Source organism: Dictyostelium purpureum, assembly GCF_000190715.1.
Source record: "Dictyostelium purpureum unplaced genomic scaffold DICPUscaffold_185, whole genome shotgun sequence".
Taxonomy (NCBI): Eukaryota; Evosea; class Eumycetozoa; order Dictyosteliales; family Dictyosteliaceae; genus Dictyostelium; species Dictyostelium purpureum.
Genome location: NW_003519522.1, coordinates 47,293 through 61,845, shown reverse-complemented (window position 1 = coordinate 61,845; position 14,553 = coordinate 47,293). Strand labels below are relative to the sequence as shown.

The following is a 14,553-nucleotide window of genomic DNA, read 5'->3' as shown; positions in this document are numbered from 1 at the left end:
TATCCCATCTACATTACACCAACTCTTTTAAATAAAAAAAAATAAAAAACTAAATATTTTTGACAGAATCCAATTTTTCCCAGAAAGACCAGTGGGCCTCTCAAGATAAACTTTTGATTGCTGTAAGGAATTCTTGAAAAAATATTTTCGATTCAAAATTTATTTCCTCAAAAAAAATAATAATATTAAATTATGGGAATAAATAAATAATCCTCCTTTTATCCAAAAAAAAAAAAAAAGCTGGGAAAAAAAATGAACACAAATGTAAATAATAAATAATTAAAAATAAGGGTATATTTTATTCTTTATTTAAAGTATGCTCTTCATACCTCTCTTTAATTCCATCATAATCTTTTATTTTAGTTTTCCTTTCTGTATTTTTCTTTTTTTCTCTTTCTAATTTTTTTTTACTTTCTTCTAAAATTTTTTTTCTATCTTCTAAAATAGATTGAATTTTTTTTTTTTTTTTTTCAAGATCTCCTAATTCTTTATCTAGGGCTTTTTTCATTTCCTTATTACTTACTTGAGTTTTTTTTTTTTCTTCAAGATCTCCTAATTCTTTATCTTGGGCTTTTTTCATTTCCTTATTACTTACTTGAGTTTTTTTTTTTTCAAGATCTCCTAATTCTTTATCTTGGGCTTTTTTCATTTCCTTATCAATTATTAAATTTTGACCTATAAAACTATATTCTTGGAATAATGAGCTTTTATAATTTATATTTTGTACTTTATCATTATTATTATTATTATTATTATTATTATTATTATTATTATTATTAATATTAAGAAATTCTATTTTTTGCTTTGTATGGGGGGCTATATTTTCTATTTTTACTTGAGAGCTATGATTTGGTATATTGGGATCCATTTTAAAACTATTTTCTAATGTTGAATTTTTATTTAATAGTTTTCTCCTATCTTGTTCATTTTTATAAAATAAAACAATATAGTTATAATATAAAAAATATAAAAAGTCTGTATATGGGCCACTAAAAAATAATGATAAATTGTTTTCTTTAAAGATATTTAATAAATTGTTATTAGAAATTGTTTTTAAGTCCCAATTGAAGTATATTGAGCTTCTTAAAATTGGGACCAAATCTTCTTGTAAGACTTTAGTATAGTAATCTTTAATTTGATTAAATTCTATTCTTGAATTTGAAAATTCTATAAGCTTGATTACAGATGTTGGAATTGATTCTTTATAATTACAATTATTTGTATTTGGTTCATAACTTTAATTGAAAGATTTGAATTAGTATTAATTATTTTTATTAAATAAAATATTTTTTCTATTATTATATTGATTTATCTATTTTATAAATACCCTATTTCTTTTAAAAGTGAGAGGAGATCACTTTCGAATGCGCCTATTTGTTTTTCATCGTAATCAAAAGAAATTGCATATAGTTCAGATATTTCATCTTTTAGATCTGAATTAAATGGAACACAAACTTCTTTTTTTTTTTTTTCATATTTGCATAAAATAATGTGGGTTTCTAATATGTTTGAGACTCCTAAAGTTTTTTCGATTCTATTAAATAATTAATAGAAATTAATTTTTTATTTTTTAATTTTAAAAAATAATAATGGTGATACTTACTCTTTAATATTTAATTCACTTAAAAAATATGGTTTAGGTGTTGCATCTTTTTTATAATGATACAATGTTTTCGATGGGTTTTTTTTTGAAGGATCTTTTTCAGTCGGAAATTCCAAAGATAAATCATAATTTTTATTTAAAAAAACAATTAAATGACCCAATGCATTATAGTCATTATAGCTATCCTGTATATTATTATTTTTAGTTGCATATTCAAATCCAGTTACTTGATGAATTAAAATTAGTAAATGATATAGATAAAAAAATAAAAATAAAAAATAAGATTTTAAGATTACATTTAAATATATATTTATCTTGAATTTTTTCATAAAAAATATTTGAGGGAGTTATATTATTATGAGATATATTTTTTGAGAAAGAACCTATACAACCTTTAATTTGAACTATCATTTCTGAAAATAGTGATCTTGGGAAGCTTTTGTTATCGTAAATGTTCAAATTATTGATATAGTTTTGTAAATTGTCTCCATTATTTGGTGGTATGGATGTGGATATTAAACATTCATGAAAATGATAATTATTTGCTATTTCTATTTCATCATGATAAATATTTTTAAATTTTAATTTGTTATTCATTATTTGATAAAAAAAATTATATAAAAAATGAAATTAAAAAAAAAAAATAAAAAAATAAAAAAAAAAAAATTTTGGAAATTTTTAATATTTTAAAAATAATAAAATGGTTTGTCTTTAAACAAAAATGGTAAATATGATATGATTGGGGGCAAAGTATTTGTAAAAAGTTTATTAGTAAAGAATATTTTTAATTTTAATTTATATAAGTATAAAAAATAAAATACCAACATGGATTTTTGTGATTGTATTTTAAATTTTCTTTAACAGGTCCTTTTGATAGTACCCCTTCTATTGATTCAAAATTAGGATTAAATGAGATTTTGATCATAAATTTCTCTAAAATTAAGCTAAAAAAAAATAAACGGAAAAAGCACTAAAATTATTTGATTGTTTTCGTTATCTCTTTCTTAATATATTACTAAATTTTAATAAAATTTTATTATAGAAAATAAAAAATTAAATATACCTTTGTGAATTCATATTAAGTGACTTATTATAATTTATAATAAGTCACTTAATATTTTGAAGAGTGTGAAGTGTGGTTAAAAAAATAATAACAAAATACATAGTAACCTTATTATTTAGCATATAATAGATTACTTGTTATTTCGAAAAGTGTGAGGTGTGTGTATATTTAATAGCAATAAATTGTTATTAACATATATATATATATATTAATAATTTTAAAAAAATGGAATATGAAAAAAATAAAAAAAAATGAAAAAAAATAAAAAAATATTTAATTTTTAATATTTAAATTTTTTTTTTTTTTATATTAATTCTATTTATATATAAAAACAAATGGATAATGAGGAAATGGACGATTTAGAAATGGAAAATATGGACATTGACAATCAAGGAATCGGGAAACAAGAAATAGATAATTTATTTTTTAAAGTTTGGAGAAATAAGATTATTAGGAAAGAAATTATAAAACATTTTAAATTTTTTATTAATAGCAATATTATTTTTAATACCATAACAGAGTTTATAGAATATCGAAATAAAGATTACTTAACAAATGTAACCATAGATTTTAGCCAAGGTCTAGACTGCTATTTATTACCCGCGGTAGAAACACTAAAGTTTGGTAATGCGTTCAGACAATCCCCCAAGTTTGGAGAATTTATAAAAACAATAAAGACTTTGAAATTCGGTAATTATTTCAATGGTGCACTATATGAAGGATATATACCATCTTCAGTTACAAGTTTGACCTTTGGTAGCTATTTCGATCAACCATTTAAAAAAGGAGATATACCACTTGGTGTTAGAACTCTATCTCTTGGTAATTTTTTTAAGCAACCACTAAAAGAAGGTGATTTACCACCTACGATAGAGACGTTGATCTTTAGTGATGAATTCAATCAACCATTAAAAGAAGGCGATATACCATTATCTGTTACAAAATTAACGCTGGGTAATAAGTTTAATCAACGTCTTAAAGAAGGAGATATCCCTCCATCAGTAAAGGTATTAACGTTGGGTAACTGTTTCAATCAACCTCTTAAAGCAGGCAGTATTCCTTCATCAGTTTCGATATTAACATTTGGTAATGATTTCAATAGAAAACTTCATGAAGGCTCTATTCCACCATCGATAGAAATATTAGCATTAAGTCTTTGTTTCAATCAACCACTTGACCAAGGATCTATTCCATTATCTGTTTCGAGATTAATATTTGGTTACTATTTTAATCAACCTCTTAAACCAGGTGACATACCCCCATCGGTTACGCATCTAACATTTGGTAATGAATTCAATCAACCTCTTGTACCAGGTGTTATACCATCTTCTGTTACAATTCTAAATTTAGGAAAAAGGTTCAACCATCCGCTTAGTAGAGCTTCAATACCAGAATCAGTAAAAAACATATCTTTGTATAACAATCTTTAATTAAAGAGATACTCTACCCATAGGTGAACATCCATAATATTTCATCACTTAAAAAATCAACATTGGTAAAAAAATAAATTAAAAAAAATAAATACCTTTATAATTTTGAAAATAAAAAAAAAAAAATTTAAAAAAAAAAAAAAAAAATTTTTTTAAAAAAAATTGTGAATTTTTTTTTTATTTGATTGAATATTCAACAATCAAATATTATACCATTAATAGTGCTAAATCTATAATTAAGTTATAACATTTAACATTATCATTTATATTTTTAACAAATATTTAAAAAACTTGAAAATTTAATATTTAATCATTTTTATTAAAAAAAATGTATCACATTTATTGAGATTTATATTATATGAATCACTGTACAGATTAATAAGATCAAAAAAAAAATTATGAATAAGTTTTTTAATAAAATTTTTTATTTTTTTTTTATTTTTTGGTGAAAAAAACTTGTGAAAATTTTTTTTTATATTAAAATTTTTTTTTTTTTTTAATTTTTTTTTTCTCACATAATTATTTTATTTATAATAACAAACAATAAAATTAATAAACAATATTCATTTAAAAAATGGAAGATTTAAAATGGTGTAAGTAATAATAATAAATTATTAAAATTATAAATTATTAATTGTTTTTTAATTTGTAATAATAGATGAAAAAGGATGTTTAGATTCTAATGAATCATCTGATAGTGGTAAGTTATAAAAAATAATCTATAAAAACTTAAATTATTTCTTTTTTATTTATTTATTTTTATAATAATAGATGGTTTACAGTTAGATTATGATAATTTTTCAAGTAATTTCGGGTTAGGTCATGATCTACAATCATATAATGAGAGCTTACATACTTCCCGACAACAAAATTCTTCAATTGATTATTTAGATGCATCTCAACAGAGTGATTATTTGTCAAGCCCCCAACAAAAATCTCATAGTGATTATTTATCAAACCCTCAACAACAATCACAAAGTGATTATTTATCAACCCCTCAACAACAATCACAGAGTGATTATTTGACAAACCCCCAACAATCACAGAGTGATTATTTGTCAAACCCACAACAACAATCACAAAGTGATTATTTGCCAAACCCACAACAATCACAGAGTGGCTATTGGGCAAATTCTCAACAATCACAGAGTGATTATTTGTCAAACCTCCAACAATCACAGAATGATTATTTGTCAAACCCACAACAATCACAAAGTGATTATTTGTCAAACCCCCAACAATCACAGAATGATTATTTGTCAAACCCTCAACAATCACAGAGTGACTATTTGACAAACCCACAACAATCCCAGAGTGATTATTTGTCAAACCCACAACAATCCCAGAGTGATTATTTATCAACCCCTCAACAATCACAATGTGATTATTTGTCAAACCTCCAACAATCACAGAGTAATAATATGTCATACCCTCAACTGTCACAAATATTCACTGCCATATGTAATAACATTTTGGATACTACTGCTGTTATTGATATGATTGATTCATCAAAAAGCAATAAAGTCCCTAAATTTAACAAAAAAAATGAAAAAGAGTTATTGCGAAGGAATGATCCTACACAAGGGGCAAACGTTCATCAGGATAATATATATCTAAATCCACCAAATAAAAAACTCAAAAACTCTGATCAAAATAACTATAACCATAACCTGGTTGTAAGTGTACCAAGAGAGAAAGAAAAATTAAGAACTGAAGCTGTAGAATTACTTAGGAGTTATGATATAGAAGTAAATGAACACTTTAATTTTCCAGAACAGTCATGGGGTAATAAAGAAATGAATTTTTCTTTAGAAATACCAAGTACTGTAAATACTATCCGAGCATCATTAAAGAAGGTTGTTGGCCCAGAAATCAATTCACCTATAAAGATTGAAATCAAGTATTCAGGTATAGGTGATTGGTTTATTGGTTGTCTTACAGTTAAAGCTTACAGCGGTACATATTACCTTAAAATTAAATACCCGGATAAAACTATCATATATCCAAATATCCAATTTATATCCAACTGTGAAAAATGTATACCTCCATCTTTTTACCAATTGAGATACCACAATAACAAGTTTTATGCATTCAGCTCTTTTTTAAAAGCAAAACCAAAAAAATCCGATACATCTAAAAGGCCACCAGTGGTGATCTATAATGAAAATGAAATCGAATGTGAATATGGTACCACATTTGGTGAAACCCCACTATTTATTTCATTCCCAGTACCAAATGGTTTAACAAACCCAGAGAATACCCCTCTAAGTGCCTTTAAATTTTACTATAAAAGTAATAATAATAAATAAATAAAATTATTTTTTGTAATAAATCTTAAAATTTTTTTTTAAATTGCCCATTATTATTTTTTATATAACTACATTTTCTTTATTTGATTGTTTGTAGGTAGTAAAATATTTTTTATATAATGAGATTATTCAAAACATGTAGCTTTTTAAATTTTTAAGTGGAATTGAAAAAGCATAAGTTTATTTTTATGATTCAAAACTTAAAATTTTTTACTTAATTATAAACTTATGACCAAATTTAAAAAAAAAAAAAGTTAAACTATTTAAAAACAAAAAAATTTTATACCTTTTATTTTTAATTAATTTTAAAGAAACCATATAAGTAACCATATAATCATTTAAATAAAATAACTAGTGGTTAAAAACTATGGTTATCTTAGTTTTTATCAATTATCATTCATTTAAAAATTTTTAGAAAAAATTATCTTTTTTTTTTAAAAAAATTATCTCTTTTTTTTATAAAAAATTATTCATTCTAATCCATTTTAAAAATTTATCAATAGATCAAAATAACAGAACAAACACACATCATAATTTTTTTCTTTTTCCCTTCTTTTAATTATTTTTATTCATTTTATTTATTTTTTAATTTTTTTAATTTATATTTGCCTTTTTTTTAATTTTTCGCATTTTTTAAAATTTATAAATTTTTCTTTCATTACAATAACCACCTTCACAAAACCATTCTCAAATAATGGAATCGTGTATGATGTTCTTAACAAAAAAAGATGAAAGGTCCACAACATATTCATATGTCTTTTTTTTTATTTTTTTTATTTTTAAAAAACACTGATCAAAAGAATTTTTGTAAAAAGTTTTTTTTTGAAAAATACACAATAGAAAAATAAATATGTCTTTTTTTTATTTTTTTTATTTTTTTTATTTTTTTTATTTTTTTTATTTTTTTTATTTTTTTTTATATTTTTTTTAATTATTTTTTTTGATTAAAATTTTTTTTTTTTGAAAATACATATTTTTATTTTTTTCTTATTTTTTTTATTATTTTTTTTAAAAATTAAATTTTTTTTTTTTTTTATATATTTTTTCAAAGTGACTCGACAAAAACTGTAATCATTATAATAATAATAAGAAACAGTTATAATAAAGTTAACTACCCAATTAAAAAATAAAAACTTTCTTCAGTATTGTCGTGTAAATAATTAAACAATATTGTTATAACTACCACCACAGTAAATAAAAAAAAAAATACCATCAAACAATAAATAATAAATAACCTTTGTTTTTATCTAAAAAAATGGGTGATAGTAAGTATAAATATAGTTTTTATAAAATTTAAATTTATTGACTAATATATTGTTTTTATAATCAAAAATAAAGTGTTGGATTTAAATTATTTAATTTTTCGAAATTCTTCTCCTCCTTCTCCTGCTGGAATCGGTTTCAAATTGGAGCAAGAAATAGAGTTACAACATCAACAAGATCCTTCTTCAAAAAGAAAATTTGTTGATGAAGGTTATAGAGATGACGTAGTTGTGCAGGTAACAAGAGATGAAGTAGGAGCTAATACAACTCTCGTTGTTCAAGAACTTAAAAATTATAATATTGAAGTCAATGAATATTTTAAACTTCCAGAAGAATCGCGTAGTGGTAGAGAAATGTATTTTTCTTTAGAAATACCACATCCTGTAAATGAAATCAAAGCCTCGTTGAGGAATTTTCAAGTACGAAAGCTCAAGACTGGTATATTATTAAATATCACGTATTCAGGTATAGGTAATTGGTTTATTGGCATTCTTAAAGCTGAAGCTTGCAGTGGTAGCTATTACTTGAAAATAAAATACTCAGGCCTTGCTTTCACATTTCCAAAGATCAAATTTAAGTCATCTTGGGAGTCTATAAATCCATCTTTTTGCCTATTTAAAGAATACGATAATAGATTATATTGGTTCAGTTCTTTTTTAAATTGTATTACACCACCCGTGGTGAAATATAATGAAAAGGAAATCCCATATGAATATAGCTCAACTTTTTTTAGGGAAACCCCGCTCTATGTTTCAATAGAAATACCAAAACCAAATTCATTTTATCAAAATTCTTTTCGTTTTTCATTTTAATAATCTATTGTTTTGTTAACTTAAATTAAACTATTGTAGTATTATTAAAAAGTAAATTAAATTATATAAAAATAAAAAATAAAAAATAAAAAATAAAAAATAAAAAATAAAAAATAAAAAATAAAAAATATTATAGGAAAGATAATAAAGTTCACTTAAAGTTTTTGTTTTCTTTTTTATGATTCTATATCTTTAACACATTTTTTGACTGAGATTTTGGCTTAATAGCTATTATTCGACATTTCCATAAAAATATTACTGCTGCTGATAATAATATTTGGTAACATTATTTTTTTAAACTCCTTTTTCATTTTGTGGATATCTATAATTATTGTTAACATCATAATGACTTGTAATTTATGTAAAAAGTTCCTTCTCTAATTATTTCATAATGATTACCAAAACTATAAAAATCATGATGGGACTCTTTTTGTTAAATGCGATATATCTTTGGTGTATTATAAAAACTTTGGTTCTATTATCGATGTTATTATTATAATATTATATTTCAAATCTTTATTGTTACTTTGTCTTTAGTTGTAGTATACCTCTGTTATACCTTGCTATATTGTATTAGTAATTATTATTACTTTATTTATTGCCTATTTATTTTTTTATGATTAAAAAAACAATATTATCTTTTTTATTATATAAATTAAAATTAATTAATCTAATGCTGCACTTTTTATTATTTAAAATATTATTGTTTAACTTGTTAATTTTATTTTTATTTGATAATCAAAAAACAATCACCCATTGGTGTAGCATCACAACCCATTATTTTCTTATATTTTATTATTTAATTTTTTTATTAATTTTTTTTTAAATTAAATTTTAAAAAAAATGGTGTGGTAAAATAAATAAATTTTCTTTAATTAAATTGCAATATCAGTTTTTAAACCATATCTTCTTTACACTTAAAAACCCAGGATTTAATTAGTATTTTATAGTTTCGTATTTTTATGTTGGATCTTTTAATATTTAAAAAAGATTATTGGTTAAAAAATATGATAATCACATACTATTGTTTTAAACCTATTTAGTGTGTGTAAATAATAATTGATTTTTTTTAATAAAAAAATATAAAATTCAATAGTTTTTTTTTTATTTTTTTCATTCTATTATATTTTAACTTTATGTTGTTTTTTTATTTGTATATATATTTACTATATATATATTTCTAAATGTTAAAAATGAAATATATTAATTATTTTATACTTCACATTATTTTCTTTGTATTATTTATAAATATTGTAAAATCTCAAAAGAGTAAGTTTTTGATTATTTATAAAAATTAAAATTAAAATTAAAATTAAAATTAAAATTATATTATTAAGCAATTGTTTTAAGTGGTACTATTTATGACCAAAACCCAAAGTATAATCCTAATTTCGAACCGAATTATGGTAAACTGACAAAAAATTTGGTTAAATCAGTATTAAATCCAGTTACTCGTGTACCAGAATTAAATTCTTTAAACCCCTTAGCAACAACAAATCGTGATGGTAGAATGATAAAACCTGAATTATTCCAATATTTCTTTTCACCAAATAATAATGCTTCTTCACCAGGTTATAACATCCCAATACCAATTAACTTAACATTAGATTTTAATTCTGATAGTGGTACCTATACCTATAGTAATCAAAATTTCTTCCCAAGTAAGTATATAATAATATTCTATATATCAATTAAATATATTTAAATATTAATAATTATAATTTGTTTTATTTTAAAATTAGTTGATTATCAAGGTTTTGATGTCGATCCATCCAAAAGGTTATATAAAGATGAACAACATAAATATCACAACTACCATTTCTGTTTAAAGATTAACTCAAATTTCTTATTTAAAGGTGGCGAAATGTTTAAATTTGTTGGTGATGATGACTTTTTTGTTTTCATTGACAATAAGCTTGTCATTGATTTAGGTGGTTTACACTTAGCCGAGTCAGCAAGCGTTAATTTAAATTCATTAGGTTTAACAAAAGGCAATGTATATCCAATCGATTTCTTTTATTGTGAAAGACATACAACCAAATCAACAATTCGATTTGATACCAATATTTTAATTACTTGTAATTACTATGACTATTGTGGTATTTGTAATGGTGATGGTACCAGCTGTTGTAATGCCCAAACCACATGTAACGATAATAATCCATGTACAACCGACAAATGTCCTTCTCCAACTACAAAGATATTTAGCCCAATACCAAACTACTGTATTCATACTCCTTTGGAGTTATCCCTTCCATCTGACAATATCTGTTTTACCAAACAATGCAATAGTACTACTGGTAAGATCGATAGTTTTCCAATTACATGTTTAGACTTATCAAATAACTGTTTAAAGAGTAAAGGTTGCAACTCGACTACTGGTTGCCAATACGAGTCAACATGTAATAATGCTTGTCAAGTTAAGAATCAATGTAACAATGGAACATGTGTAGTTAAATCATCAGATTATTGTGCTAAAGAATTAGATGGTGATAGTGCTGATATTTGCTCTGTATACTCATGCGATTCAAGTCAAGGTGGTTGTATTAAACAAGAGAAATGTCAACAAAGTTCCAATAAATGTTTAGTTCATTCATGTGATTCTTCAAATGGTAATTGCTTAGTTGAAAATGTTCCAAAACCAAATTCAAATGATTCATGCGAAGTTTCAATATGCGACCCAGTCACTGGTTTATATTCATCATCACCACTTCAATGCCCAGATAGATCCAATGAATGTTTAACTTTGATAGGTTGCAACCCAAATGCAGGTTGCGAATACGAAACATTCTGTAAAGGAGTTTGTGATGCCAAAGATCAATGTATTAATGGAAAATGTGTAGCCATAACCCCAGAGTATTGTGCAAATGAATTGGATGGTGTCAATGTAGATTTATGTGCAGTATATTCATGTGACTCAAATGGCCTTGGCTGTATAAAAGGAGAGAAATGTAAAAGAAATTCTACAAATCCATGTATCAAAGCATCTTGTAAAGCATTTACTGGGGAATGTTTTGAAATCGAAATTCCAGGTGACCAATGTGATTGTGGCTGTGAAATTAAAAACAAATGTATGAGATCCCATTGCACTAGAGAAGGTAAGTGCTCACCCTTATTAAGAGAAGAAATTGATGATGGTAATACATGCACTGATGATTATTGCGATCCATGCACTGGTTTAATTACTCATGCCACCGCTTCAAAATGTTTAAATTGCAACTCTTGTTAAAGAAAATTAATAATATCATATTTTTATATAAAAAAAACAATCATTGTTGTTTTTATTTTTTCATAATGACCATTAACTAAAAATAGATTTGGTTTGCAAGATGTTTCGATACATGTATTTGTGTTTCTTTTATTTTAATTTTTATTTAAATAATTTTGATATTTTTAATGAACAAAAAATAATTTATTTGGGAGTGTTTATTTTGTTTGGTTTAATAATTAAATTTTGGTATTGTTATCATAAATAATTATTATTTTCTTGAAATTCAAAAAATTCTTTATTATTGAAGAAATACACAATAATAAATATTAAAACATACCAAAAAAAAAATAAAAAATTTTTTTTTTTAAATTTTTGTGAATATCTTTAAAAAATCAAAAAAAAAAAAAACTGAAAAAAACTGTAAAATTTTTTTTTTTTCAGAAAAAATAATTTTTATTTTAAGGTGTGTGTCAATTCAAAGTCTATTTCAAGATAAATGAACAAGTATTTATACCAAGAAGTTGTGCAAAGATTGTAATTATCTATTTTAGCTCTGGTACTATAATCATAGGTTCTTTTGATCAAAACTTTTAACATTCAATAATAAAATTAAAATTTTTTTTTATTGAAAAACTTTTTAAAAAATATTAAAATTTTATTTTTTTAATTGTCTGTGTTAAGTTTATACTTTTTTAAAATAAAAGTTAGACTTTGTGTTTTTATAAATTTTTTTTATCATAAATATTTAAAAAACTTGGAAACCTCACAAACCTATTTATAATATAACTAAACTTAAGAAAAGAGAAAAATATAAATTAAAAAAAAAAAAAAAATTTTAATTTAAAAAACTAATATTATAATAGAAACTATCTTATATTTAATCACTTTTTAGTTATATTTGTACATTTCCAATATTTTTTTTTTTTTTTTTAAAACAAATACTTTAAATTAATCAGTAAATTATTTTCAATATATATATTAAATTGAATATAAATATGGAAGAAAAAAAAGGGAACTGATATTTTTTTTGTAGAGATTTATATTATAAGAATCTGTACAAATTAAAAATTTTTAAAAATCTTTTTAATCAATATAAATTTAAAAAAAATAAAAAAACTTATGCTTTTTAAATTTAAATTTTTTTCTTTAAATTTTTTTCACACAAAATTTAAAATTTTTTATTTATTTTTTAATAATAAATAATATAGATATACAAAAATGAGTGATGTGAATTGGTGTAAGTAATAAAAAATATTATTAAATCTTAAATTATTTCTTGTTTATTAATTTTATAATCTAGTTAATTCTCAATTTAGTAAAGATGGACGATCATTATTTAATGATGGTTTTGATACATCCCAACAACAAAATCATTCATTAATTAATACATCCCTGCCACAATCACCCTTATCATTTAATAAAAATAATAGTACTACTACCACTACTACTATTACTACTACTACCACTACTTCTAGTAATAATTTTACAAACTTTCAATCACCATCATCTGATGATGGTTTAATAACTAATCTACCACAAACTCCTTCATTAATTGATAAAAAAACAGATGAAAACATTAGCGTATTTTCAGATATAATTATTGTAGATAATTTGGTGGATATAATATCAAAAAACAATCAAGTTGATCCTGTAATTAGAACTGAAAAAAAGATATTGCAAAAAAATGATCCTTCACAAGGAGCAAACATTCATCAAAATATGACATATCGAGTCCAACCAAATAATAAGAAACTTGAAACATCTACTAATTCCCGAAATTACACCTATGATTTGGTTACACAGGTAACAAGATATGAAGAAAAAGAAATAATTAGTGTTGTAAAAGAACTTGAAAAATATAATATAAAAGTCTTTGAACATTTTAATCTTCCAAAAGAATCATGGCATGGTAAAGAAGTGTGTTTTTCCATTGAAATACCAAATACTGTAAAAATAATCCAAGCCTCGTTGAAGAATGTTAAAAATCCAATAATCAAGGCTGGTATATTATTAAAACTCAAGTATTCGGGTATAGATGATTGGTTTATTGGTTGTCTTACAGCTAAAGCTACCAGTGGTAGCTATTACCTTGAAATTCAACACTCGGGTCAAACTTTCACATACCCAAATATCCAATTTATAACCAACCCTACTAAATGTGAACCTCCATCTTTTTACAAATTAACATACCTCAACAATAGGTTTTATGCGTTCAGCTATTTATTAAAAGCAAAACCAAGATTAAAATCCAATTCAACTCCAAAGCCACTTGTGGTGAACTATAATGGAAGGGAAATCCCATATGAATATAGCAATATTAATTTTGGACAAACTCCACTCTATATTTCATTCGAAATCCCAGACGATTTTTATGATCCAAACAATACTCAAAATACCTTTGAATGTTATTATAAAGTTTTAAAATAAAAATCATTTCACAAAATGAAAAAATAAATCAATAAATAAAAAAATTTTACAAATTTTCAATGTATTGGTTTGTGCATTTATAAAAAAATAAAAAAAATAAAAAAAATAAAAAAAATAAAAAAATAAAAAAAATAAAAAAAAAAAAAATATGCCAAAAATTATGATGATAATTAAAAATAAAGCAAAAGTGATTCTAAATTATTTAAAGGTGAGTATCAATTCAAAGTCTATTTCAAGATATATAAATTTAAAAAAAAAACATTTTAATTTGAATAATAAATATTATAAAAGAAATTATCTTATATTTAATCATTTTTTATTGTTTTAATAAAAAAAAAAAAAAAATGAATAACTTATATCTTTTATAGATTTAAATTATATGAAAATCTATATAGATTTCAATTAAGCATAAGTTTTTAATATAAAAAAAAAAAA

At 22.9% G+C, this 14,553-nt stretch overlaps 6 protein-coding genes across 6 annotated transcripts; 5 read left to right on the top strand and 1 right to left on the bottom strand.

Moving 5' to 3' along the window:
- Positions 1-298: 298 nt before the first annotated feature.
- Positions 299-2,200, bottom strand: DICPUDRAFT_80456 (uncharacterized protein; the record flags this gene model as incomplete). Its single annotated transcript, XM_003289618.1, has 4 exons — positions 299-1,235; positions 1,328-1,534; positions 1,604-1,829; positions 1,900-2,200. 4 exons carry the CDS (start codon positions 2,198-2,200, stop codon positions 299-301), a joined length of 1,671 nt encoding a protein of 556 aa, XP_003289666.1.
- Positions 2,201-3,040: 840 nt separating this feature from the next.
- Positions 3,041-4,096, top strand: DICPUDRAFT_88622 (uncharacterized protein; the record flags this gene model as incomplete). The annotated part of the gene is made up of 2 exons (XM_003289637.1): positions 3,041-3,620; positions 3,717-4,096. The coding sequence occupies 2 exons, from the start codon at positions 3,041-3,043 to the stop codon at positions 4,094-4,096; spliced, it is 960 nt and encodes a 319-aa protein (XP_003289685.1).
- A 574-nt stretch (positions 4,097-4,670) lies between these two features.
- On the top strand, positions 4,671-6,405 carry DICPUDRAFT_80454 (uncharacterized protein; the record flags this gene model as incomplete). Its single annotated transcript, XM_003289636.1, has 3 exons — positions 4,671-4,689; positions 4,755-4,796; positions 4,868-6,405. 3 exons carry the CDS (start codon positions 4,671-4,673, stop codon positions 6,403-6,405), a joined length of 1,599 nt encoding a protein of 532 aa, XP_003289684.1.
- A 1,255-nt stretch (positions 6,406-7,660) lies between these two features.
- On the top strand, positions 7,661-8,480 carry DICPUDRAFT_80453 (uncharacterized protein; the record flags this gene model as incomplete). Its single annotated transcript, XM_003289635.1, has 2 exons — positions 7,661-7,670; positions 7,744-8,480. 2 exons carry the CDS (start codon positions 7,661-7,663, stop codon positions 8,478-8,480), a joined length of 747 nt encoding a protein of 248 aa, XP_003289683.1.
- Positions 8,481-9,644: 1,164 nt separating this feature from the next.
- DICPUDRAFT_56276 (uncharacterized protein) lies at positions 9,645-11,709 on the top strand (the record flags this gene model as incomplete). The annotated part of the gene is made up of 4 exons (XM_003289634.1): positions 9,645-9,749; positions 9,818-10,141; positions 10,223-11,233; positions 11,465-11,709. The coding sequence occupies exons 1-4, from the start codon at positions 9,665-9,667 to the stop codon at positions 11,707-11,709; spliced, it is 1,665 nt and encodes a 554-aa protein (XP_003289682.1). The 5' UTR covers positions 9,645-9,664.
- Positions 11,710-12,909: 1,200 nt separating this feature from the next.
- On the top strand, positions 12,910-14,118 carry DICPUDRAFT_80451 (uncharacterized protein; the record flags this gene model as incomplete). Its single annotated transcript, XM_003289633.1, has 2 exons — positions 12,910-12,928; positions 12,992-14,118. The coding sequence occupies 2 exons, from the start codon at positions 12,910-12,912 to the stop codon at positions 14,116-14,118; spliced, it is 1,146 nt and encodes a 381-aa protein (XP_003289681.1).
- Positions 14,119-14,553: the final 435 nt, after the last annotated feature.